The sequence below is a fragment of the Oryctolagus cuniculus genome, chromosome 1 (assembly GCF_051225735.1).
Source record: "Oryctolagus cuniculus isolate XC-2025 breed Fujian yellow rabbit chromosome 1, ASM5122573v1, whole genome shotgun sequence".
Lineage (NCBI taxonomy): Eukaryota > Metazoa > Chordata > Mammalia > Lagomorpha > Leporidae > Oryctolagus > Oryctolagus cuniculus.
This window is the reverse complement of record NC_142867.1, coordinates 224589503-224616740: the sequence shown is the minus strand read 5'-3', so window position 1 is coordinate 224616740 and position 27238 is coordinate 224589503. Positions and strand designations below refer to the sequence as shown.

Sequence of the window (27238 nt, the reverse complement as noted above, 5' to 3'; positions counted from 1 at the left end):
GCCTTCCGTCCCGTGTAAGGCTAAGGTTCCCTGGTACTGCCACTAGGCTGGAGCCCAGAGCCAGCGGGGCGCGCTGCTCTGCTTCGGGGTGAAGGCCGGGGAAGGCCCTGTGGTGGGGATCAGGCAGCCAGGCTCTGCGGGGAGGGGAAACGTGAGGCCAGAAAGCGCGGTGCTGGCGCATGCCATGGCAGTTAGGAGTCGCCATGGGTCCTCTGCAGCGGGCAGTGCAGATTTGCCCTGACCAGGTTGGCCGCTCAGGGTAGATGTTTTGTACCTGCGCTTGCTGAGTGACAGTGCTTTTGCCGAACTGCACTATTTATTCCTGGCCTCCATTGCTGGCTTTTGCTGTGCAGTGGAACTAAAACTGATGGCCTTGGCAGGGTGGGAGGAATGTAAATATTTTCCATATCTTTACCCTTTAAGGTCATCTTAGAGAAATAAGCCTGTGTCAAAAGAGAAGAATTCTTAGGTCAAGAAGATAGCACTTTATAGGTATAGACATATACCATTTTTTCTCATAAGATACGGCAAAAATGAGATCATTCGTAAAGTTGACCTTCATCTGTCACTGATTTGAGACAGATACATTGTTCTGAATTGTCAGGAGCCAAACTGAGTTTTTTAAGATTTCCTGAGCAGTGAGATTGAAGGCAGCTTGTGTCAGGCCCCTTGGCAGGCAGTTTTCTTATTCAGGTCTTCGGGTCACCTAAGAGGGAGGTGGTCTTAAACTCATCCTTATGGATAAGGAAACCGAGCCTCAAAGAGATTGTTGGAGCTTGTCTGGGAATGTGAAGGTAATTTAAAAAGTTTGTGCCAAGATAGAATTAAAAGATAAGTTTATTGGTACAAAAAATGTTTGAAATCCATGCATAGTTTTTTCATAATATGCATCTTTCTTGAACTTTTAAAAATATTTTTTATTGTATTTGAAAGGTGGAGAGAGAGAGAGAGAATCTTTCATCTGCTGGCTCGTTCCCCAAATGCCTGCAACAGTTGGTGCTAGGCAAGACCCAAGCCAGGAGCATAAAATTCAACCCCCCTCTCTCACACGGGTGGCAGAGACCCAAGTACTTGGCCATCACCTGCTGCCCCCAGGGTGCACATAAGCAGGAAGCCAGAATTGGAAGTAGAGCTGGAACTTAAATCAGGTACTCTGATATTGAAGGCAGGCTTCCCAAGTGGTGTCTTAACCACTGTGCCAAACTTTCCTGCCCCTCTCCTCCACCCATGAACTTTTCAAAGAACCCTCATATGTATGGGTTTCAAATTTTTTTGCACTAAAATAAACATTTTTAATCCCACTTGTCTGTGAACTTTTGTCATAGAGCCATGGCCAAGGTTCATGCCCACATTATACTGCTCCAATAGCCATGTTCTTTCTCTTCCATTAAATTGGCTCCGCCCATAATATGATCTGTGTGAACATAGTTAGCATCACAAGTGGTTGCCAGGTCCATGTATTGTTATTAAATAGATTTATTTATTTGTAAGTCAGAGGAAGGGGTGGGGAGGGAGATAGAGGAAAGAAGATACACACACACACACACACACACACACATAGAGAGAGAGAGAGAGAGAGAGAGAATCTTCCATCCTCTGGTTCACTCTCCAAATGGCCATTAACAGCTGGGGCTGGGCCAGAGTGAAGCCAGGAGCCAGGAACTCCATTGGGGTCTCACCTGTGGTGGCTGGTACTCAAGTACCTAACCCTAGGCACATTAGTGGGGAACTGGATTGGAAGTAGAGAAGTTGGGACTCAAACCAGCACTCCCATATGGGATGTGGGCATTGCAAGCAGCAGCTTAACACCTGCCCCATGTTGACATTTCAGGAGAGGAGTAACATGATGAAATGAACCATCGCCCACGCCACTCTCTGGAGCCAGGTTCTGTGGCCACAGCTTGTATGAGCCATGTTTCCTGTAACCTGTGTTTTTCTCAGTGCATGCTTGTGGCCCCGCATAGGGAAAGATGGCAAAAATGATGGTGGTGGTAAGGAGGTGGCATTGCAGAGCAGAGCTTTGAAGGCAGAGTTGCTTTTGAATCCTCATCTTCACCCCTTACCTCCTTTTGCAGTCAGTTTCCTCTTTTGTAAGAGAGGACACTGGGGTGCCCATATCCCATGTCAGGGTGAGTGGGAAGGAGTCCTGTCTCTGCTTCCAATCCAGATCCCTGTTAATATACCTGGGAGGCAGCAGGTGATGGCCCAAGTACATGTGCCCCTGCCACCCATGTGGGAGACCTGGATGGAATTCCTGGCTCCTGATTATGGCCTGGCCAAGTCCCAGCTGTTGTGGACATTTAGGAGAGTGAACCAGTGGATGGAAGATCTCTCTCTCTTTGAAACAAGAAAATAAATACAATTAAAGGAGGGGGGCATTGACCATGTGCCGAGGGACTTGTGAAATCACTGCATTCAGTGACTGACAGATCCTTGCCATTCAGTGGATGGTGGTTCGGAACATGTTGTTCTTTGACCTTTCACTTGGGACAAGAGCGTGCTGTCTTTTTCTCTGCCTTATACTTTCTTGGTGGGTCCCTTGAACCTTGTTTCCACAATTCAGAATACTGTTTTTGAAGAGTATGTGGAAACTAATTGTTCTTCTGAGTCCTCGCCAATCTGTACCTTAATTGGGGGCTTTATGAGGTTAAAAATATTGTGGGAGAATCTTTGTTCCAACGTTTGTTGGCTCTTTGAAATCGAAGAGGGAGTGACCTTGTACAGTTCAATTTTTCTAGAACTATATATACTTGTACAGCTGCAGGCTTTTAAAAATTGTGCTCTGTCATTTTTCCAATTAGTGTTAAGGTCACAAAACTTCAATTCCAAAATGGCACAAACATTTTCTTTCCCCTCTTTTATCAGCTACGATTCATTAGTTCAGTCCCAAGCCAGGGAGCTGTCCCTTCAGCGGCAGCAGATTAAGGATAGCCATGGCATCTGTGTCATTTACCGTCAACACATGAACACCATGATTAAGGCGTTTGAGGAGTTGCTGCAGGCCAGCGATGTGGATTGCTGCGTGGCCGAGGGCTTCCAAGAGCAGCTGAATCAGTGTGCTGAGCTGCTGGAGGAATTGGAAAAGCTCCTTCTCAGCGGTAAGTGGGGCGAGGCCCTTGAGCTCTGCGATGCGTCAGTACTGATCTGGGGCTTCCCGGAGGGGCACAGGGCTGGGGTGGGGGACCGGCAGCTTGGCCTTGCTTTCCTCTCATCCCTCTGCTGTGTTGAGGCCGCAGCAGAACCACATTGGCTGCTGCTGCTTTCCAGTGACTGCTTCTATGTGGCTGGTGGTCTGTACTGTTCCAACTAGGGGTCCAGTTTTGGTGCTTCACTTGCTGGACTGGTAAGGTTCAGTAGTGAAGCCGGCCAGAAGGCACGGCCCCTCAGCACTGGCTGCCAGCTGCCTGTTTTTCTGAATTGTCCGTGGAGGATGGAAATCTGGGTTTCTGCATTGATAACTCATAAGTTTTAAATGTTGGTAAAACAAAACAGAACAAAAACCGACCACACCAGAATATATCCACAGGTCAGGGGTGGCCAGAGGAAGGCTGAAAGGAAACCTTTGCTGTATGCTAGGGGCTTCAATAAGTGTGACTACATTGAAATTGTTCAACCAATAACTGTCCTATCTGCCCCTTACCCAGCTCCATCAGTCTTCAGCAGTTGCTCTGTCACTCTCTTTCTTTCCCTCTACACACACACACACACAATCTTTCTGAATGCTCTTGAGAATGGATTGACAGCATCATGTTTCTTCTAGATACTTCAGTCTCTGACACAAGCACAGTAGAATTGTCAATACTACAAGCAGTATCAGCTTCTTTGCTACTATCTGGTATACGGACCATTATATCGATTAGTAATGTCTCTTATGACAGTTTTATCCCTGATCCTGTCAAGGACCCAGTTCCTATGTTAATTTTAGTGGTCATGTCTCTGTGGTGTCCTTTAATCTGCAGCAGCCAGTTCTCACCCTGTCTTTATGGTTCATGACGTTAACCTACCTAAAGAGTTCTGGCTTGTCCCTCACTTTGGACTGTCCATTGTTTCCTCATAGGCTTTGGCAGGAATGTCACTTAAGTGTTGGTTGGTTCTCATGGTATTGTTGTGGGATGATGGGGGTGATCTTGGTTCTTGTCTCACATTAAAGAAGAATTTCTTTGTGGATAGAACAGTGAGCAGAATGAGATATATTGAAAGTGGGACACCTCCTGCCACCGCAGTCAGGAGGAGGACTCCAAGGGAGGACTTGCCAAAGAAGTTTGCCAGTGCTGGCTCTTTTATACACAGCTTGGTGCTCTCTGGTTGGTCCCTTTCTGAAAAGTGCGTGCATTTTTAACCAATGAGAGGAAGGACAGAGGAACCAATCAGAAGACAGAGTTAACAGCCAATCAGGAGACCAGAATAACAACCAACCAGGAGACTGAAGGTATATATTAATAAAGCGTGCTCACAAAAGAATCAGGGAATCGAAGCTGTCTGCCAGTGAGGCATGCTACAAGAACCAGTCAGGGAACTGACGTTAGAGTAGCCTGCTTTGCAAAGAAGTGCAGAGTGCTCAGTCAGGTGGGTTTGGCAAACTCTTCAACATTTGAAGATTGCATTGTCTGTGTTTCCTCTGTCTCTGGTTTCCCCCTCCGTCGGGGCTCCTGAAGAGTTACATCATATATTTTTTCTTTCTTATGTTTTTCTTTCCTTTCCTGGATCCCTGGAGTCCCTGTTAGAATTATATGGAGGCGGCACATGAGACCAGTTTGTCCCATTTTTGGATATACTAACTTTGATCACTTGGTTAAGATTGTCTGACAGGCTTCTTGGTTGTAAATTACAGTATTTTCCGGTGTAAGGGATGAACAATTAATGAGGATACTTTCGTTTTTTTTTCCTTGTTATTTTTACATCTTTAGTATCAAGTTAGAAAGAAATAAAGCTTTTTTTGAAAAAAAATTTTTTTTTATTTGAAAGTCAGAGTTAGAGAGAGAGAGGGCTCTTCCATCCACTGGTTCACTCCCTAGATGGCCGCAACAGCTAGGGCTGGGCCAGGCCAAAGCTAGGAGCCAGGAGCTTCTTTCAGATCTCACTTGTGGGTGGCAGGGACCCAAGCACTTGGACCATGTTCTGCTGCTTTTCACAGGCCATTGGCAGGGAGCTGGATTGGAAGTGGAGCAGCTGGGACGGGAGCCAGTGCCCATTTCAGATGCTGGCATTGCAGGGGTGGCTTTACCTGTCATGCCACAATGCTGGCCCCAGGAAATGGAATTTAACAGCAGAGACTTGGTGCTGGCCACGTGTACTGCTAATTGGGGTTGTTTTTTCCTAGGCTCCTTAAGCAAGATGTGTGTGTGTGTGTGTGAGTGTATATGTGTGTGCATAATTTATTTTAAAAATCATTACTTCACAGCAATACCCAATTTCAATCCAAACCCGCTGAGTTATTTCTTGTCTTTTTCACTTACGCATTTGTATTTCCTTTCTCTAACAATATCACTATACCTGCAGATTTGCTAATTCTGTAAGATTTGCAGAGTTCCAGAATTGCTCCACTCATACATACCACTGTGAGAAACAAACCTGCTCCAACAAGAGTTCAGGATTTGTTTATAGCTCAGTCTTCAGGCTGAGGGTGTATAGTTGGGTATTGAATTGAAAAGTTACTTGGTTTCTTCTTTCTACACTGTTGTTATGGTATTCATTTGAAATAAATTAGATTCATTTGTTTCTATTTGCATTCAATTTTAGGATTTTTTTTCACTCTGTTTTAATTTAATTTCAGTTTTTGAATAGGAAAACACTAATGTGGTTGCGAAGTCAAAACTTTTATCTTGTAAAATTGCCTCTGTACTCACTGTTTTCACGCCTCTCCTTCACAGCCATTAGTATTTCTTTCTAGTCCCCTTTCTCTTTGAAATGCCTTCGGCTTGGGTTTGCTTCTCTGCCCCAGCAGTTTTCCTGAGTCACTAACGCCTTCTGCTTCGCCGCATCCAGTGTGGATGTCAGTCTTCATCTCCCTCAGACCTCGGCAGCGCTTGACAAGGTCGTGCCCCCTCTCCTTGGGGAGATCTTTGGCTCACGTGGCTTCTAAGTGGGCCCCGCTAGTTCCGTTCTCCTTCCTCACTGACTGCCCCCTTGAAGCTCCGTCTTGCGCGTGAGTTCCCAGTCCAAGCAGGCTTTGCTGCTGCCCCGCCCCGCCCGCCCCTGTGCAGTTCCCACACTGTAGTCAGGGTGACCTTTCAAAACTAAAAGTCAGATCCTGCCCCTTCTCTGCTCAGAAATCAGAGCCTCTCCTCTTTCCTCAGTGTGAAAGTGCAGGTAAAGGCTGACAAAGCCCCTGCCACAGCCCTGGCTGCGGCTCTCGCCTCATCTTCTCCCCAGTCTCCCTCACATCCCTTCCCCAGCCACACTGACCTTGCAGTTTGCCCTTGGGCCCCAGCAGGCTCTGTGCGCCCTCAGCCCCTGGGCCTCTCTCTCTGCCTTGTCCCCTAGGCCCTCTTTGACAGACAACTCTGTAAAATAGCCAGGCGCTCTCTGCCCCACACCAGCATTCCCTTTCCCTCACCCTGCTCCGTTCCCCTTGTTCTGTTCATCACTGCCTGGCCTGTTGAATATGCACTGATGTGTTAGTCCTCCTGCCCCAAGGGATTGCTGGACACACAAGGGATTGCTGGACACACATCTGGCATGCAGGGGACTGTCAGTGTGTATTTTCTGGGATAAGAATAAATGAATGAGTGAATGATTGAATTCCAGTTTGTGGAGAGTGTGGCCCGGTGAGAAGCTGCCACTCATCTGTGATCATGTATGGAGTGAATTGCAGAGCTGGGACCCCACATCCAGTGTCTGCACAAAACCTCTTTCCACAAGACCTGCTTGTATTTCATGGCGTCATGTGTGTTGATGTAAACTGTAACCTTGGAAACGTGAGGTTTGAACCCAGCCCTGCCTACAGATGGCAGCCCTGAGGCACAGGAATATTGCCTTCCATGTCCAGCAAGGACGAACGGAGTCACCACTTATACACTGTGCACCTTGGGAACCTTAATTGTTTGCCTCAGTTTCTTCACCTGTAAACACAGCGTTCTAATAACTAATTCATGGACTCTTCAGAAGGGCTAAATTAAACCATGGGTCTGAAGCCTTGGCTCAGTGGGTGAGCATGGGTCTGCATACTGAGTGAGCACCTGCTGGCGTTTTTGATTGCTGTGGTTGGGCTTAAGCCTCAGAACCACCAGGTTAGCAGGTGAGTAATGCGGCCTCACTGGGGCAAGTTTATCAAAGTCACCACTGACTTGGTGGGCCAGGATCTGACTGTTCTTCAGTCTTCGAAGGTACAAAGCAGATGGCTCTCGGGGGTCCACCTGTGTTCAGACCCAGGGTAGAAGGGGAATGTTTTTTCCTGGTTCTAATGGGGCGCCCACAGCGTTGGCCCATTGTAGGTGGACTTTTCCTAATACCAGTTTCCCAGGAACCTGGAGGACCTTTGACTTTTCCCAGCTTTATAAAGTGCATTCTTTTTTTTTTTTTTTTTTTATTTATTTATTATTTTTTTGACAGGCAGAGTGGACAGTGAGAGAGAGAGACAGGTCTTCCTTTTGCCGTTGGTTCACCCTCCAATGGCCGCCGCGGCCGGCGCGCTGCGGCCAGCACACCGTGCTGATCCGATGGCAGGAGCCAGGAGCCAGGTGCTTTTCCTGGTCTCCCATGGGGTGCAGGGCCCAAGCACCTGGGCCATCCTCCACTGCACTCCCGGGCCACAGCAGAGGGCTGGCCTGGAAGAGGGGCAACCGGGACAGAATCCGGCGCCCCGACCGGGACTAGAACCCGGTGTGCCGGCGCCGCAAGGCGGAGGATTAGCCTAGTGAGCCGCGGCGCCGGCCCTATAAAGTGCATTCTTCTTGGCTGATGTTTTGCAAGTCAGCTAGTTTTCATCTTCGTGGTGGAAAAATACCTGAGTCCCATGATATAGCTGAATCTGCCAGGCCTGAGGCGTTTCCGTGGATTCTCTTCTCTTTTCCTACAAAGCCTCACCCTGGGCACTCACAAGTGGGAGGCTGAGAGACAGCGAGGAGCCCCTGGCACCAGCTCCCTTCCTGCACTTGCTGGCCACCCTGGTTTATGGTGTGCTTGTGGACCTTGACACACCCAGGGCAAACCCACTTCCTTCCTGTGGGGTCTGGAAGCAGAAACAGCGGGGGTTTGGCAGACAACACAACGTGGAACTTTATTTTCTTCTACAAGAGATGTGGAAGTGCTCAGGAGCTCACTACAGCTCCTGCCTTAGAGGATGGGTCTTTCGGATGCTGTGTAAGGGGCCTGGCTCCGGAATTACCAGAGGAGCTTATCATAAAGCGGTTTGATTTTTGAGGCAGTTGCATGGCATGAGTTCTTACAGATTTAAATAAGAATCTTTTTAATACAAAGCAGTACATGTTTACTGTGGAGTAACTGATAAGCAAATACTCCTATAATTGCATCATTTACACAACAAAGCACAAACACCCCAGAGTTTAAACGCCTGGACCTTTTTTGTACATATATGTATTTTTATGGAAATGGGACTGTTTGCAATTTCTCCCTTTGTTCAGTTATAGATAATAAATATTAATATACATTGTAAGTTTTTGTGGCTGCAGAGCAGTCTTTGCTATAAATTTACTGTAATTTATTAAATCATTCCCCATTAGATGGGCATAGAGGTTGTTTCCAGTTTGGGGCTATTATAAAGAACACTCTTGGGATCTCTGTGCATATCCTTCCTGTTTCTTTACTGTCCTGTAATTAGTAGAACCCAAGAAGTAGGATAATAGTGTGGTTTCTTAATGCTTAAGAGTAGGGCTGGGGGACCAGCGCTGTGGCATAGTGGGTAAAGCCACTGCCTGCAGTACCAGCATCCTGTATGGGCTCCTGTTCAGGTCCCAGCTGCTCTACTTTGAATCCAGCTCTCTGCTATGGCCTGGGAAAACAGTAGAAGATGGCCCAAGTCCTTGAGCCCCTGCACCCGCGTGGGAGACCTGGAAGAAGCTCCTGGCTCCTGGCTCCTGGCTTCAGGCTTCAGATCGGCCCAGATCCAGCCAGTGTGGCCCTTTGGGAAGTGAACCAGTGGGTGGAAGTCCTCTCTCTCTGCCTCTGTGTCTCTGTGACTCTGCCTTTCAAATAAATAAATCTTTCAAAAAAAGTACAGCTGGGATTCTTCCTCAGCTCTGTTAAACTAGGGGTTCTACTAGGGGATCAGGGACCCTGCACAATTCTGTGGGTAGCTGTGGTTTTGGGGGATGAGGGTCACTTTCATATTGCTGAAGAGGATGAGCACCAAAGTAGATCAGGAACTGGTGTTGCAACCAGGTTTTTCAGCTTATGCTTGTTTGGGGTGGCTCCCAAGGCGAGTTGCACAAATCACGAAGGTGGTATTTTTGTCTCCTTGCGTGTCTGAGTCAGCTGCACTAGGCACTGGGAAAGCAGAGATGGCAAGATAGCTCCTTTGTTCATGAGCCCACCTTGTGTGCCAGGGCTCAGCTGCGTGCACGGAGGCTGACACAGCCGCTGGGACCTCTTGCCTTGGTGCTCCTTAGTGATGGGGAGGAGATGAAATCACTTCTCAGGACCATCTGCAGTCTCTCTTTTCCCACCCATTACCCTCGACCTGATGATGGTGATAATGAAATGCAGAAACAGTGAAGAAGTGAGGAAGCGTTGGGTCTGTCGAGTGCTTTCGATATGCTGGGCATTGCTTTCAGCCTAGGAGGAGGTATGTTTTACCCTCATTAAAGAAGTGAGGAGCAGAGAGGTTAATTCATTTGTTCAGGGTCACACAGGCTGTTTGCTTCCACAGGCTACTGTCCTAACCATCGTGGCACTCTGCTTCTCACACTCCTATCACACTATGTGCACTGGCCCCATTGTTCCTGTAAGCCAGACCTTGCATCTCCCTCATCTGCACCTCCATTCAAGCCAGTCCCGTTCCTGTAAAGTTTTCACTCCCTCTCCACTTAGAGAAATTCTGGTTTTCCAAGAATCTAGCTTTGCCCTCCCAAGAAGCAGCAAAATCTGTTTCTCCTCTTTACCTCCAGGTTGTTTGGAGCTCATTTATGACATTCTTGTCTGACTTTGTGATAGATGGCGGCCTCGGGGTGTTGGGGTGGAAGAAACAGGCCCTTTGGAGCTTGAGTTTGTATCCCAGCTTTATGGGTCAGATTTCCTTATGGAGACAGCGCGCCTGTCTCACAGGGTTGTTGGTAAGGATACAGAGAGATTATTTAAAGTGTCTGGTGTCTGGCTTGGGAGAATGTGGGAGCTCAGAGGGTGACAGCAATGATGAGGGGCCCTGCACAGCCGCCTAGCTGCCGGATCACATGGAGGGCCTTGTCCTAAGGAGCCCTGGGGTCGGTCCTCTCCAGGAACCTTGGTGCTGCGTGCAGTTGTTTGCTTCTGTTGCCACCTCCTGGAAATTTTCCTTGATGACTCAGCCTGGGTTATGCGTGTCTAGCACGTGCCCTCCCGCAGGACCTGTGCTGCCCCTGTGTAATTGTCTTGGGGCCCATTGTCCCCACTCAGATGTGAAGTCGTTGGGGGCACGATGGCTGCTCATCCATCTCGGGATGTTGAGTGCTGGCGCAGGCACCTGGAGACGCACTGTAGGTATTTGCTGCCCATTACCACCGAGACTAAAAGGGAGCAATGTTTGGGTCATGTGAGAGACACCAGGCTGAAGTATTTGAACTTAGTGTGATTGCTGCGCTGTGAGCTGGGGAATACTGTTGCAAAAGAGGCTTCTTAAATGGTGACCGTGAACAGGACGAGCGAGGGTAGAGCGGAAACTGAAGGTGGTTCAGCACTTACAAGTCCACCCTGTGTCAGAGTCCTCCCTGGCCTATTCAGGTATGATGGGATAACTGATGGTTTTTCTTTGAAAAGGTGCAGTCCCCATGCTGCCACACACTACGTGGCTTTTAGGTGTTGCAGCTGGCTTTGCCTGAGAGACAGCAGCAGCATTTTCATGACATGCATCTGGAGCTGTGGCCCACCAGGTGGTAGCTGCCACCTGTGTGAAGGCCATTCCCACCAAGAAATTCACTCTTGGTTGTTAGGATCTCCCTGTGAATCTCAAAATAGCCATTTGTCGGTAGGTTTTGAAGAATCCTGTTGGGATAGGGGCATGGGTGGAATGCACTTGTTGCTGAGTTATTGCAGTCTCCCCAAAGGGTCTCTGGAAGAAGGAGAAACCCATGCTGCTGGTAGCATTGGGGCACTTCCTTCTGTGGTCCTGGGTTTTGTTGGGAATGGAGGGAGGGCTTCGATGGCTTTAAGATGGGTTTGTGGTGAGGAAAACGGAATGCGTAAAACCTGCCCCGCTCCAAAGGTGCCCGGTGTGTGCAGTTCCCGAGGGAGATGAACCTGGGGAGAACAGTGGTTAGTGTGAAGCAGGGTGTCAGTCTGCCCTGGGCCTGGCCAGTCCACGCAGAACTCCCAAGCTCTTTGGAAAGTTGAGCTGGGGTAGGTGGCCCATCCTCCACATAGGGGCTCAGAGTCTCAGCATCAGCTGAACCTTGGTTAAGCAGCTCCAGTGCAGGCACGAGAGGAAAAATGCCGACCGAGCTGTTGCGGCTTCTCAAGGATGGTCTAGAAATCTCACTTCTCTGTGAAGTGCAGCCCGTAAGTGAGAGTGCGAGTTAGACAAAGCCAGAAACAAGACGGAATGTGGACCTTCTTGGGTTTCTGCTGCCTTGTGGCAAAACGGAGCCCCTGACCCTGTGTTGGAGGTTGTCGTGGGGCCCAAAGGAGAGAGCGGGTATTGAAGAGCCAGACTCAGGCCTGGCGCTGGGTCACCCAGCCCTGCTGGCTGCTTCCTGGCAGTGTGCTGCAGTGCAGGGTGATCCAACACTGGCTCTTGATGCCAGGTGGCTGCCCTGGCCGGGTGAAGATGGAACCTGGATGGCTGCCTTGAGAGTCTGTGGGCAGGAAACACGAGACCGCGAACGGGCGAGGCTCCAGTGAGCTTCTCCTCCACTCCGTGGAGTTTGAGCACTTTGCCTTCCAGGAGGACTTTTGGAAATTGTGTGTGTGGGTGCAGTTTAATTATAGTCTCATTTCCAAGTACAGCCAGAGAAGGGTTTGTTTTTCTCTCTAGCCACCCATCAATTTCTTCAAGGAACTCCCCCAGCCTGCAGTTTCCAGAGTTCTGCAGTATTTTCAGAACGAAGCTGTCAGCCCGTCTGACGTCTGGGCTCACGTGACTGCCTTGCAATGGCGGGAAGGGAGCAGAGCCACTTCTGCCCAACCGCGTTCTGAGCTTGGCTTAATTTTCATGTCTTTTTGTCCTCACCGCTGGCATAGACGGTGGCTTTTTCAACTGAACTCAGCAGTCCCACTTCTGAGAGACTTTCCTAAAGAAACAATCTAAATGCAGATAAAGCTACATGCACAAAGATGTTTATTTTACTTATTTATAAAAGCGAATATTTGCAGATGACCTAAATGTCAAGTAGGGAGTTGACAAAAAACATGCGATGTGTGTGCCGGCAGTGGAACACTGGTGTGGTCATTAAACTTGATGTTTCTGGGGTCAGCACTGTGGCGCAGCATTGGTTATGCCACCGACTTCAATGCCGGCATCCCATATGGATGCCAGTTTGAGTCCTGACTGCTCCGCTTCTGATCCAACTTCCTGCTAATGATCCTGGGAAAGCAGCAGAAAGGGCCCAAGTCCTTGGGCCCCTGTAACCATGTGGGAGACCTGTATAAAGCTCCTGTCTTAGCCTTGGCTGTTGAGGCTATTTGGGGAGTGAACCAGTGGATGAAAGATATTCTCTCTCTCAAATAAATTAAAAAAAAATCTTTTTAAAAAACTGATGTTTCTAAAGCTGATTTACTAAGAGACCTTCTAAAAATAAAGTACTAAGTGAAAAAATTAAGTCACAGAGCTGTAGCATTTATGCCAAAATGTGGGGAGAAAAGACTGGAAGAGAGTCCAGGAACATGTCTGTGGGTGGTACTGGGAGAGGAGTGGTCTGTTTTTGATTGTGCTCCCCATTGTATTTGGTTAGTATCAGAGTTTTAGAGAAGGAAGAAGAACCTGCACCCAACCATGCCTTTGTGGTTGGCTTTAGATTCAGTGCTGTCGCCTGGAAGCAATGCCAGAGCCGTGATCAAGTGGGAGTCTACAGTCTGAATTGTGTTCTTGGGAATCCTACGTTAAATACCCCAGATTGTTAGCAAGAGTGTTTAAACAAATGGGACAGCGCCTCTGCAGATGTATGAGCAAGAGATTATGACGGAATGATTTCCTTCTTTCTCAATGCTATTTCTGCTTCCAGGGAAATCTGTTGGAGTGGAAATGAGCCCGCAGAGTGACCTGGTGGAGAGGTGAGTGTGTGGCATTGTTAAGGAGACTGCTGGGGACTTTCTGGGCTGAGCTGGCCTGCCCGCTTTTTAATGTCCTGGCTCCCTCCCATGCTGCGAGTCTCCTGCTTCTTGTAAATAAGGCACAAACAACCATGGAACTGACAAAGGCCGTACACAGCCAAGAGTTCCTGCTGTGTGTGCTGTAGCCCTCATCCGTTCGTGTCAGGTGACTCATGGCGTTTCTGTCAGGGGTTGGAACCAGGTGACATATTCCTTCTGTTGGCTTCCCGGGATATGCAGGATAGGTTCTGGGTTCCTTAGTCTGACGTTTGAGGCCCTTCCCAACCTGAACCACTTTTTTCCACTCCCTTCCACTCCCCTCTCCTTCCCTTTCCCCTTTTTCTCCTCCTCTCTCCCCCTTTTCTCTCGTGTACCCCTTGCTTTCCCTGTCTCTGGCTTCTTAGTGTTCTCTAGACCGTGCTGTGCACAGACTGTACACTCCTCGTGTGCTTTGAGGTTCAGTGTTTAGAATCGGTTCACACAGCAATGAACCTGGTTCTCCCTAAGACCTGCCTCGCTGCCACATTCCAGGGTGAGGTATTCTGGCTCTAGCACTTCCCGCGTGGTAGGATGATACTTCCCACTCTTACTGTTCCACCCCCAGAATTTCTTGGAAGAAGAAAGGAGCTGGCTAGCATTAAGTGTATTGGCATGTGTCAACTGTTGCCCTGGGCATTTCACATTGATTGCTTCTCACCTACAAGGTGAGCGTTTTTACTCCCATTTGAGGATGAGGAGCCTCTGGGTCAGAGTTGCATACTTCCCATTAAGCGGTGGAGCTGGGATTTGAACTTGAATCTGTCATGTTCTAAAACTGTGTTCTTACTGTTCTCCCACATTGTCATTTGAGGACAAAGACTGTATCTTGAATATCTGCTCCATCTCTTTTGCATGTTGTTGGTCCTTAGAAAATGTTTGTGGAATAAAGGAATTGTGTATTTTCTTAGCTTGCCTCCAGGGCCAGCTGTGCAGTCTTGCCCTCCTCTCTTAACTTGTTAAGGCTTCTGAGTGCTGTCTGTCATGCTGCTGGATCCTCTCCTCCTCTTTCAAGAAGTGGCCATTTGGGATAAAACAAAGAAATAGAGACCAGTCTGGGGTTCAGGGTTTTAAATTTTATTAGCATCATGAAGTCCACCAGCATCGAAAGAGTGAGCAGGCAGGGTATCACAACTCACTGAAGGACATTTGAGTCAGGGATTCTATAGATTTAAAAGAAATGTTCCTCTCCCACTGCAGGATTGCAACAGATCCCCCAAATTCACTCCTCCACCTCCATGCTTACAGTAGCAGAGCACATGCCACTGGCACATTTGGAGAGGGCGAGGAAAGCGTCCCCGAGTGGGGCAGTGGTGGCTGAGATGCAGAGGATGCGTCTGAGGTGCTCAGGGCTGTTGGGTGCCCTGGCTGAGTGAGGAAAACATGGCCCCTCTGGGCAATCTGGCTGAGGCTGGAGAGAGAGGACAGGGCCCCTTGGGCTGGTCTTGCAAGGCTGTGTTGAGAGGCCCAAGTCTATTCCAGAAGAGGGGAGTCTTTGAAGGAAACAAGATCAGATTTGCATTTGGAAGAATACTTGTTGCGTGGAGGATGGGTGGGAGGGAGGGAGGGAAGAGTCCCGCTTTGCCAGTGTGTCACCCCTTTCTATTTCTGACAGATTTGTTTCTTTGCCTTCCGTTCTTCCTTTTTCAGCTGTGGGCATAGCTCTCATGGGTCACTCGTAAGCTAATTAAATGGGTGCCCTTGGCCCATTCTGCACTTTGCAAACCCACAGCAAGCCTGTGCATCCATCACGCTGTCTGGGCAAAGCTGCATCTGGTGTTTACCTGTTAATGAATGCGTTGCAGCTTTGGAGTCCTTTGCTCTTGTCTGAGCTCATGAATAATGAGACTGTGGCCAATGACAAGAAGTAATAGGAAAAAGGGGGAGAAAAAAGGAGCTTAAATTAAAGAACTTACTTATAATGGAGATTCACGTGGGCTGCTCGCGGCTCCCAGGTGGTTTTTATCCATGGCTTAGTTGGTCCTTGCAAATACAGGTTAATAAGTGGATGATTGCCCGGATGATGGTACTGGAACCTGCCCAGGGACCAGGAGGGTTCTGAGATTTTTACATCCATAAGAGCACTTCATGGTTTAGAGCTGGCTTCCCATACTCTCTTGGGGCCTTGGAGCCAGACAGGCCTACCAAGCTGAGATGGTAGTGGGTTGATGATGAGCCTCAGCCTCACCAACTGTGAAGGAGGGTAGTCCTCCCTACCTCAGAGGAGCAAGTCGGATCTAAATGCCTGGCCCGTGACCGGCGTTATGGCATAGTGGGTTAAGCTACTGCTCATAATGCTGGTATCTCATGTAAGTGCCAGTTCAAGTCCTGACTACTCTACTTCCAAGCCAGCTCCCTGCTAATGTGCCTGGGAAACCAGTAAAAGATGGCTCAAGTACTTGGGCCACTGCTACTCATGCCAGAGCCCCAGATAAAACTCCTGGCTCCTAGCTTCTGCCTGGCCAGCCCCAGCCATTCGAACCATTTGTTGTCCTGTAAGCCAGACCATGGGAGAGGCACAACCTGCTGCTTCGCCTTTTTTGTTGGCTCCTAACTCAAGCCCATTGCTTTGTGCTGTAGAGAAACAAGAAGTTTGGCTGAAATTGCAAATTTGAGGAGTTTACAAAGGACGAAGTAATCGTAAGGGCTCTTAATTTGTGGTCCTAGCGTGAGAGTCTTGTGTGGGAAATGTTTTCTCTTTCCATCCCAATGGTTAAGGATTGAGGAAGACAACTCAACCTACCAGCACATTCTGCCCGAATCTCCAGAGCCGTCAGCCTCACACATGCTGTCTGATTATGAAGTGTCGGAAAAGTCCTTCTTCTCAGGAGACCCCAGGCAGGACAGTGAGACCGAGAAGACCTCGGTTATGGCCAACAACTTTTCTCAAGGTAAGCTCGGCTTTACCAAGCGTTCAGCCACGACCAGATTTAAACAGTCACGTGCTGTCGAGCCCGAGCAGGCAGAGTGTGGTGACACTGGAACAGTCTTCTGGATGAACGGTGAGCCTGTGAGGGCCACAGCTGGTGGTTGGGAAAAATCACTTTTAGTTTTTAAGGATGACCCAGTTTACGACCCGCTGCTTCCTCCTCCAGCAGCAGGCAGGCTGGAAAGCAGCAGGGCCATGTGTCACTGCAAGTTTGGTTAATTTCCCGTGATTTCTTTTAGGCTCATCCTAAGGTAGGGTCACTTCAGAGCCCCTGCTGCTTTGAATCACAGGTGCCCTGGCGTACTGCTCTGATGTTTTGTGAGTGTGTAAATCTGCTGTGTTTCCTTTTAGTGTGGCCCTTGGCTGGCTGGGGTGGCCGCTGTAGCAGAACACTGTAGACTGGGTAGCTTGTGAACAGAGGGAGTTTGTTTTTCATGGTTCTGGAGATCAGAAGTCTGAGATCAGGGTACCAGCTGGCATAGTTGGGTTCTGGTGAGGGCCCTCGTCTAGTTGTAGGTTGCTGTCCCCTCATTGTATCCTCACATGGAAGAAGAGGGCAAGAGAGAACTCTCTGGCTTTTACTCTCGTGACCTAATCACCCCAGAGGCCCTGCCTCCTGGTACCATCCCACTTGGGCTCAGGGTATCAACACAGGAGTTTGGAGATGCATCCAATGCACAGTACCCTTGTTCTGCCTCTGACTATGGACTCAGCTGGCAAAATCAGCCTCCCAGGGGACCTGCCCCTGCCCTCTCTTCACCCGTTCTGTGCTTGCAGCCACCGTTCCTTCCTGTTGGTGTAATAGATAGGGCACAGTGTGTGTGATTCTGTATATTGCAAAGGTTCAGGGAATTAGGTAGAGCAGACCAGATAGACTAGGGGTCAGCAGACTTCCTGTAAAGGGACACACAGTCAGTATTTTAACAGACAGTTCTGCAGCTTTTACACAAAAGTAGCCATTTCTGTTGCTAAATGAATGGGCACGAGCATGACCCGGTAACTCTGTTTACAAGAAGAGGTGGTGGTAGATCTGGCTCCAGTCTGTAAACCCTGGTGCGGACTCAGCCGAGGTGTCTGCCTCCTAATGGGCTTTTCCTGAGGCACCCAGGCTGGGCGTGGGGCAGCACAGAGTAGACATGGGCACTTCTTTGCTACTGGCTCTTTGTTGACACTTGATCACTTAGGTCTTTGTTGTCAAAAACTTGAATTTTTTTTAAGTGATAGGATCCTTTTTTTCCAGATGAAAATTTACATGGTGGCCCCACCAAGTATGCAAAAGAGATATCTGGGGGGCCTTTGTCCCCATCATGGCTTCTGAGACCCTCCCACCCCCCCACAGTTGTGAAGGGGCACAGCTGGAAGGTAACACCGGGAGCCTGAAGTGCACATTCTCTGTGTACCAGCTGGCAGCCGGGAGCCTCCCGCAGCCGTCACCTGGCCTGCATTTCTTGGGCTTTCTGGCTGTGCCCTACTGTGACTTTTGTATTTCTGGGTACTTGATTCCTCTCAGTCAGCCCTGCCTTTGCCTAATTTCGGTCAGACCACGATCGTTTCTCTGTCCCTGGTGCCACCTCCTCTGCACCTGGGTCAGTTGGTGTGGGATTCAGTCCCTTGCCAAGAACCCCAGAAACCATTCCCTCGAGGCCACTTTGAGAATTCGAGGAAGTAGAAGGTGGGAGGCGCAGCAACCCAAAGCATTTCAGCTGGGACCTCAGGTCCCCGAGGCGCTCTTCCTGCCGGTGCTGGGCAGTGTCCTCCCTTCCTCCCGCCTGGAGCCTGGAGGGTGCTCTCTGGGTCATCTTCCCGCACCCATTGTTACCGTTAGGGTTTGTTCCTCCTCAGCTGTTTATTCTCTGCATCTGATTCTCCTTTTGTCATTTATCACCTGTGTTTAGAGGTAATGTAGTTTTCCTTTTCCTGTGCTTTCCTGCATGCTGTGACGTAACACCATTTTTGGTGGCTTCACAGGAGGCTCGGAATGACTGGCCTGCACTTTTTCTTATGTTCCCCTATTACGGAATATTGGAGCCATTTCCAGAATTTTGCCATTGTAAACAGTGCTGCAGGGAGTATCTTTGAACCTGAAGCCATTCATTCCCTTTCTTGGGAGTATTTTTTTTTTTAAACACAGATTCTGTAAATTAGAACTACTAGACAAAAGATAATGCCTTTTTTTCTTTTGGTGGTGCTGATGGTTCTTCTTGTAGACTATATGGTCTTAAAGAGTTAGCATTTGTCAGAAGAGTGTGATTTTATGAGAGGTAGACAGTGCCCTCCAGTTTTGTAAAGGCTGGTGTAATGTTTCCTTCCCCATCAGCGTGGCTGCATAATTAACAGGCGGGTGTCCAATTCAGCTGGGAACGTTTCCTTCAGCCCCAGCGGTGGTTCCCGTTCCTGGCTGAGAGTCAGCGGATGGCTTGTGTAGCGGGCTCCTGAGCATTGATCTCCCCAGAGCCAGCCGTGTGTGCCTGGGAGAAGCCAGCAAGGGAGGCTGCAGTCAAAGCAGATAAGTTCCTGCCTGGCCGCCAGTGGAAGACCTGCAGGGCAACGAGGCAGTGGCGGGGAGGTGCTGGGCTGCGTGAGCCAAGAGCGTGTCGCCCACAGCTCTGCAGTGCTGGGCCACACTGGGGGCCACAGACCTTCCCCCCAATGCCTTGCCATGCTTCTGGCATTAATGAGAGATCGCTGACGGTCTGGGAATTAAGTCATCTCATAAACATTCAAATTCATGGCAAAATTACTATTTAATTAGGAAAAGATCTGTAACGTTGTGCTACTTTTAAATGAAAGCCATTTTGGAGGAATTAAAACTGGGTCATAACATCAGTGTAATGTTTTAAAACAAACATTACTAAGACATACGGAGTGTACCCTGATTGATGAATTAGACATTAGTTTTGCCTTTGGATACTTAATGTGATTATGCTTCCAGCGCTGGCTCTAGAAACCTGCCTCTGGATTGGAGACATGCATCCTCTTTGTTCAAGGGAGAGGTGGCAGAAGCTGAAAAAATAATGCATGTTCATTTTAGGAAATTTGAGAAATTTTAATTTTCATAACTTATGAAATATTTATTATATTGGAATATAATAGAGAAATTTTGAAAGACCTAGAGCCTGCCCCCCTCCAAAGGCAAGTGATGTTAGTATTTAGGTATGGTTCCTCCTTTTGTGTACTTGTGCATTTTCTGTCTGTACTGATTTCTTAATAGAGGCGTGATTATGTTGAATAACCAATTTTGTATCTCTTTTAAAATTTAACGTAACAACATGATAATTTCCCATGATATGATGCAGTCTTTATAACATAATTTGAGTGGCTGTGTAGCGCTGCCTCGTAATGAATGTACTGCCGTTTATTTAACAGTTTGAGTTAGCTCTTGTTGCTGTGGCATGCACTGCTGAGATGAGCGCTTCCACGTGTTCTGGCAGATGCTTGTGAGCCTCTCTGGTGATCTCTTTAAACAGAGTTCTAGAAGGGGAGCAATTTTGTGAAAGACGCTGGGAGAGCTGCCGTTCTAAGGCTGATAATAAGCGCAGCCCCGAAAGGTGTGTGCTTAGGCTCAGGCCAACTGGATGTGCTCTGGAGGCTTCCCCGCTTGTTGCCATTCTCATTAGCATTGTTTTGCTTTATTTTGAAGCCTTCAATTAGAAAGTGATGAATGGGTAACGGGTTCCTTTCAAAAAATCAGGCTTGAGAATATCTGGATTCATTATGGAGGTGGCTTAATCAACTCTCAGGCAGTTCAGGCAGGCTCAAGAGCGATCTGTTAGTTTCACCACAAGGAAGATTTTAAATTAATATTTGATATTGAGAAGAATAAAAGGCTGCATTAGAGTCAGCATTAAAGTTGTATGGAATGTAATTCTTCCATGTGATGTAAAATTGCTTCCTCGTGGAGGGCTGCGGAGAATCATTACAGAGCCGAGGCGGTGGGAAGCGCTGGAAGAATCGCGAGCTGCTGCCTCGCAGTATGTCCACTGCCGTTTGGAATTTCAAGATCCCTGCTTAATCTATAAATTATTCAATTTGTTGGGGGCATCAGACCTTACATTAAAAATGCCCTTCCTTCCTGTAGACTTACTAATGGAACATATACAGGAAATTCGAACTTTGAGAAAACGTTTGGAAGAATCTATTAAGACAAACGAGAAGCTACGGAAACAGCTGGAACGGCAGGGGTCTGAATTTGAGCAAGGTAAGGAAGGACCTTCCCGCGGGGTGGCGCAAGCCCCCGAGTGCTTCCTGGGGACGGGTTTGCCTGAGTCAGCTGTCTGTAGACAAAGTGTAGGCACCTGATAAATGTGGACTTCTCTGTCATTGAAGAAGCCCGCCAGCCTTTGGCATCTCAAGTTGTGGCTGGCTCCTCATTTGACTTTGGAAGTTGTAGAGCAATAGGTAAGTATTCTAAAATAAAGCAAAACTATGTCATCTTTTCATCAGTCATAGGTTATACAGTATCAACATTTTAGCAGTCTGGTAAATCTGACATGCTAATCAAAAGTCACCGGTATTCTTGCATAGCGGTTATCTCTGAACAGAATGATCCTCCATGGAGAACTTGATAATGTTTTCCCCCATAGGCAAGACCTTCACATAGTTCAAGAATTAGAAGTTCCACTCTTCACTCGTTGACCCTGATCTTTCCCCCTACTTTTGTTGAGTTTCACCTTTATCCATAGAGTGATTTCGTTATGCAAATATAAGTATATATCCTTATTTTCCATCTCACCCAGAGGTAGCGCATTCCACTTCCACAGTTCTGTCTGTTTGCATTGAGCAGCGTGTCATGCACACACTTTTTCTTTATTGTTCCAGAAAGCACGACTCCATTCCCTGAAGAATCCAGGCTGAGAGTAGCGTGGGGCACTTGGAAGGGCCTGAGTTTGAAGTAGGCAGGCATACAGGTTAAAATTGGTCAGATTTGTGAACTGGAAGACCACGCCCCTGTGCGACCTCATGCTCCTACCTGATGCCTTTGCCACGCCCCTGTGTAGCCTCATTCCCCTACCTGGCTACACCGGGGTGCCCACCAGCCAATCAGGTTAATTAACCACTCCCCTTTGGAGTGGGTTAAAAGCCTAGGGCACAGTGTGCCCGGGCCCTGCTCTGCTTCCCTGGCCTCTTGCCAGGACAGGGCTTTCTGTAGCCCTGCGCCTCCAGGGCGCATGGCCTTCGGGCCATGTGCTCTAGGCTTCTTGGCCTAGATGCTCTTCCACGTGTCTGCTTCCTGGTGCTCAGTATGAACCCCCATTTACCTCTCTCTCTTAAATAAAGCTCTCACTCTCCTAAGCACCTTCCTCACTAAATAAAAGCTTAAAATGTACCATGCTGCCTCGTTTATCTGTGCCGGTATTTAGAATTCTTATCTAAATATTAGGCAAGAACCCTCTCGGGCTTATTAATATCGGGGATTTAGTAATAAGCCCGTGGTGAAATCGTAAGGCACCCCAAATTCCAGTAGCACATGTGGCACCCTGAATAGCATTTCTGTGGAACTATAAGGGGCCACATTTCAGGTTAAATTTTAGGGGGTCTTCTCCGATTTCAAGTTCATTTGGAAGCTGGGCGATGACGCCTGCTTCTCTGTATTGGCTCCCTGACTTTGGGCCCTTCACCAGTCCTAATTGTTTCATAGAACCGGGCTGTTGTGCAGTTTAATGAGGCAGTGTCATGAGTAGGATCCCACCAAATGAATGGTTGCTTTCATCATCGTTGTCAGTTGTATTTTATACAATTGTAAAATAACTTTGTATAGCACAACAAGGTTCAACAAGGTTCATTGCAAAGCTGTGCCCTGGGTGGGAACTCTTAATGTCATTCCTGTTTTTAGAGATGAATTGGCTGGGTTCTGGAAAGGTAGTCTTCGATGGCAGCATTGGAGTCTAGTTTTCATTCCTCCAGCCCGCCATAGCCATCACCCCTGAAGGCTGTCTGTCCTACACTCTGTGCTGCGCCTGCGAGGTAAACAGATCCGCTCTTTTATGTCCCCTCCCACGCCCCTCCCTCTCAGGCACTCCGCCCCCGTCAGCATCTTCCCCCTCTCACCCCCAGGGAATCTGATTAATCTGAATCAAACACGGGAAAGGAAAGCACGCCTGGGCCCTTCACATTCACTCTTGGTAATGCCTGAATTAGATTCATTCTGGTTTACATTTTCCCTGGCAAATCCAATTATGGAATTATTTGGGGGCTCAAATGGCCAGCAGCTACAATGGAGCAGGCAATTGCTCTGGAGAGTAATTCACTGTGATGGGAAGGCGTACAGAAAGGCATTCATAAAGTATTTACACTGGTGGAAAGACATGCCGCTCTCACCATGCTGTCACAATCTCCGCAAGACAAAGGAATGGCAGTGGCTCCGCCTCCCCCTGCTGTGAAAGGTTCGCCCTGGGAGTGGGTTTGGGAAAGGCATGGCTCCTTGCTACGGGGAGGTGGAATGTTGCTAAAAACTGTCATCTCCAGCGTTTGAGCTCGCAGCTTGTCACCAGCTACATGAGCTTATGTGATGGCGTCTCGAGGAAGACCGGCCCCTAAGCATCACAAGTGGCCTCACCAGCTCAGGGGCTGCTCAGGTGCAGAGAGTGCCAGCAGCTGTTCTGTAGCCTAATTATTCCTTAGAAGAGCGACTAGTTGAGCCCTCTTCGTTGTAAACTTTTGGAGAGTTTTTCCTGCTCTGAGTCAGACCAGATTTTTTTTGGTCCTGTTTTTGGCTCCAGCCATCATCGTCAGTTGTGATGTTAAGACAGGCAGTCATAACAGTATCAGTAACAGCATCAGTTATTTTTATTAAGGTAATGAAGACTTAGGGAAGTGCTGTGGCTTGCCTGAGGCCATGCAGCTGTGTAGAGGCCAGAGCCATAGTTGAGGCCAGGAGAGTGGAGGGAGACTGTGGGGAGGGACACATGACACTGTGAGAAGCGTGAGAAGAAGGCTGTGTTGTGCAGCTCTCCCAAGAGCCGAAGCACCTTCCTCACGGGGTGTTCAGAACTTAGAGGAACTCAGCTGTGTACGGGAAACATGCAGCTGCAGTTACAGAACTGAGTAAAAAAACAAAAACAAAAACAAAAACAAAAACAAAAATTCCTGTGTAGCAAGAAGTCCAGAGCAGTGCAGTTCTGATCAGGGTGTGAGGCTCAGTGATCACCAGGCTTGGGGTTAAGCATCTGAAGAGGCAATACCAGCATCTCCTCCTCTCAGGACAGCATGGGGAAGAGGGTGGGGCAGCTCCCTGCCTTCTCTTTTTCTGCTGGTGGGTGGTCTTTCTTCCCAGAAGCCCCAGGCAGGCCTCCCGTCATGTCTCACCACCGGCCAGAAGTGGCACAGGACTCTTCTCCCTTCAGGGTGGCTGGGAGAGCAGGGACCTGGCATTTTTGCCTGTTTGTGGAAGTCTGGGAGGGGAAGCACTCCTGCCCCATGAGGATGGTGGCTTGCAGCCGTGGCTCTCTTTGCCGTGAGCACGGGTAGTGCATGTGGGCAGAGATCTCAGAAGGTGGACAGTGCTGAGCTGGAGGATCATGGAAGGGTCAGAAGGAGATGCCATCTAGGCTGGATGTAGAGGAAGTTTGTAGGGTTTTAGGAAATAGAACTTGGGGAGGAATATAGAGCTGAGGAGGTGAACTCTGGCCCTTTCTGTCCAAGTTTAGCCCTTGATCTTTATCATCTATACTTAGAAGTAGTGAATTGGACCTAAGAGTTGGGGGTGTGAGATCTTGACAGGTAAAGAGGGCGATGGGTATTTTAGGCAAAGGAATGCCTCATTCTGCAAAGTCAGAGAGGTGTGTAGCCACAGGGTTTGCCTGGGGCACAGAAGTGGCCCAGTTTGACTGCAGTGAAGAGCGCTAGCATTGAGGGGGAGAAGGTGTGGGCTGTGCCGTGAGATTGGAGCTGAAACATGGAGTTCCTGGCGGTCTAGACTGGGAAGCTCGGACCTTGTTCTTAGCCTGGTTGCCTCTTGCCGGGGGCTGGGTCATTAGGCATTTCTAAGCATGGGTGGACTGTGCTTGGGATGGTCACTCCACAGGAAGGATCCCACAGAGGCAGGGGTAGAGCAGGGGTGGTCAAGCCTGGCCCAGGGACAGAGAGCAGGAGGCTGGCATCCACGGCGTTTTGAGGGAAGAATCAGCCATCATGATTGCTCAGCTGGGCAGTGGGGGAGAGTGCTGTGGGATGGCTCCCAGGTCTGCAGTGTAGGTTAGGGATTGTGGCGTTGCCATCTCCTCAGGCAGGAACGAGGTGAGAGAATGGAGTGTAGAAGGGGAAGGGGCCCAGCTTGGCTCTGCAGACTGAGCCGCCTCAGTGGTAGCCAGGTGGGTGAGTGTGGGTCCCAGGAGAGACATCTGTGGTGTGATGTCACCTGTTCCCCACCCCCTCGCCAGCCCGGAGCTCACCCTTAGGACAGGTAAGATGGGAGAACCCCCTTTCACCTCCTCTTCAGGCCTTCTCTCGCTTCCATTGGGCTCTGCTAATGCTGTATGTAGTTCACAGGAGTGATTTTCATTGCGTGTTGGTTCTTCTTGTTTTAAGACTCTTTTCTAGGAAGTTTCTTCCATGCTGACCTAGAGGCCGTCCAAGGTGAATCACTGCCTGTGTGTGTTTTTGTAGGATCTACAAACGTTTTTGCTTATGGTTCAGAGCTGCACAGTTCTCTGACATCGGAGATTCATTTCCTGAGGAAGCAGAACCAGGCCCTCAATACAATGCTCGTGAAAGGGTCCAGAGGTAAGAAGGAAGCTGCCTGCGACTGGGACCCAGAGCCCTCTGGTCTCGGGAAGACTGCAGACACGGGAGTCTGACCGACTGGGCTTCCAGTCCCATGCCTCCCTGCTGGCTTGGTTTCCTGTTTTGTTCAAGATTATTTGTTTATTTGAAAGGCAGAGAAACAGATCTTTCATCTGCTGGTTCACCCCCCAAAATGGCCACAACAGCCAGGTCTGGGCCAGGTAGAAGCCAGGAGCCAGGAAATCCATCTGGGTCTCCTATGTGGGTGACAAGGACCCAAGCACTTGGGCCATCTTCTGCTGCCTTCCTAGGAGGCGGATCAGAAGCACAGCAGCTGGTGTTCCAGTATGTGATCCTGGTGTCTAGAGGCAGCTTAACCTGCTGTGCCACGGTGCTGTCCCCCAGCTTGTAGCCTTCAGTGGTCACAGCAGCTCTGCCTGCAGCTAGTCCTGTTTTCCAGCTCAGGGGACAGATTCAGAGGGGTTAAGGAGCTGCAGGACCCTGGAGAAGGCCACCTGACCCACAAGAGACTGGGACTTCAAGAACTGAGTCTAGATGGATGAGGGCCTGGCCTAGGTGCTCAGGGCTGGAGCGGCCAAAGGAAGAGAGCAAAAGCCTAGCGGGCAGAGGTGAGGAGTGGAGAGTCGGGAATTCTCTGCAGCTTGGTGTGTCTGGAGTCCGAGGAGCCGACGAGAGCCTGCATGATTTCCCTGGTGCGTTCAAGAGTAGAGTCACAAAGCCTGGTCTGACCGTGGCCCTGCCACCGATGGCCTGTGTGGCCGTGGAGAAGTGTTAACCCCATCTTCCTGTCTGAGAAATGAGGAGAGCAAGACCAGCTGCCTTCAGTTTGCGGAGACCACTCAGATGGCACATGTGAAGTCCTGATGGGGTGAATGTCTGCTCGGCTGGTGCTGGCTCCACCTCCGGCACTGCCAGCCGCCTGGCCGTAGGGGGCGCTTGCAGCTCCCAGAGTGCTTAAGGTGCCTTGCTGAGCCCTTTGGGAATGGCATCTCGGCTACTCTCACAGCAGCAGAGTGAAGCAGCGGAGGCACAGAGAGGTGGAGACCCTCCATCACAGCTGTGGAGTCGCAAGGCTGCCCTTGAACTTGCCCTCACTGCCTCCAGCACACTGCTCTGGACCACTTTTCTCCTGTGTCTCTGGGAGTGTTTGTTTCCTCCGGCAAAAGGCTGTGCTCGTGGCCGAGGAGCGAGTGGGCCAGGGCGCTGGCCTCCTGCGGGAATCCTGTGCACGCCCAACACCTGTGACCGAGTGTGGGGCCCTGCTTCTTGCTTCTGTAGTTTCTGCCACTGTTTGGTCTGGGATGGCAAAGAAACTGGGTTTGCACGGCCTGTTATTTAATAGGAAATTAAACCAGGCCCGTTTTATCCCAGTGACGTTTAATCTGCAACCTTGATGTTGGCAGATTTATCTGCCCAAAATGCATAAGATAATTGGAATGCCGAAGTCATAAATGCCAGATTAAATCTCATTCTTTTTTGTGTTCTTGGAGTGCTGCAGCTGAAGTGCTGTATTTGTGTAATCAGATTGGAGAAAACAAATGGTGTCCCTTCTCAGTGGCGCATTTTTGTGTCTGCAGATAAACAGAAGGAGAATGAGAAGTTACGAGAGTCCCTCTCTAGGAAGACGGCGGCCCTGGAGCACCTCGGGCAGGAGTACGCCGCCATGAAGGGAGACAACGACAGGCTGCAGAGGGAGCTCAGCGAGAAAGAGACACACAACCGGCAGCTGATCCAGGAGATTTGCAGCAGCCGCAGCGAGCTGAGCAGGTAGCGCCGCCACGCCCCGACCCCCGTGGGCTGCATCGTGGCGGGAGCCACAGACGGTAAACGTGGCCCGTCATGAGTGTGCTGGGCGTAGGCTATGTGGAGAGAGAGAAAATGTAAGGAAAGAGAAGAGGGCTTGGGGAGCGGCTTGCACCTTGTGTCTAAGGAGGGCCAGGGCGGGATCTGAAGAGATGCTCTCTGAACAGGGGGCTGAGCAGAGTGAGAGGGGGAATGGGTGTTTTCAACAGCATCAGGTCTGGCCAAGCAGGGAGGCCTGTGTGTCTGGACGGAGGCGCTGGGGGCAGGGCGGTGACCAGACACCCAGCCATGCCTTTGTGTTGTACCAAGTGGGGCAGGAAGCCGCTGGGAGGT

At 49.3% G+C, this 27238-nt stretch overlaps 1 protein-coding gene across 7 annotated transcripts in view; it reads left to right on the top strand.

Moving 5' to 3' along the window:
- CDK5RAP2 (CDK5 regulatory subunit associated protein 2) overlaps positions 1–27238 on the top strand; it is a 208362-nt gene that overhangs the window by 153260 nt on the left and 27864 nt on the right. For all 7 annotated transcript variants that reach the window (XM_017350098.4, XM_089301654.1, XM_089301655.1 and 4 more), the window contains 6 exons: positions 2866–3098; positions 13308–13356; positions 16150–16322; positions 20439–20558; positions 24965–25081; positions 26680–26869. In XM_017350098.4, coding sequence (XP_017205587.4) covers positions 2866–3098; positions 13308–13356; positions 16150–16322; positions 20439–20558; positions 24965–25081; positions 26680–26869 — 882 coding nt within the window. The remainder of the gene's footprint in view (positions 1–2865; positions 3099–13307; positions 13357–16149; positions 16323–20438; positions 20559–24964; positions 25082–26679; positions 26870–27238) is intronic.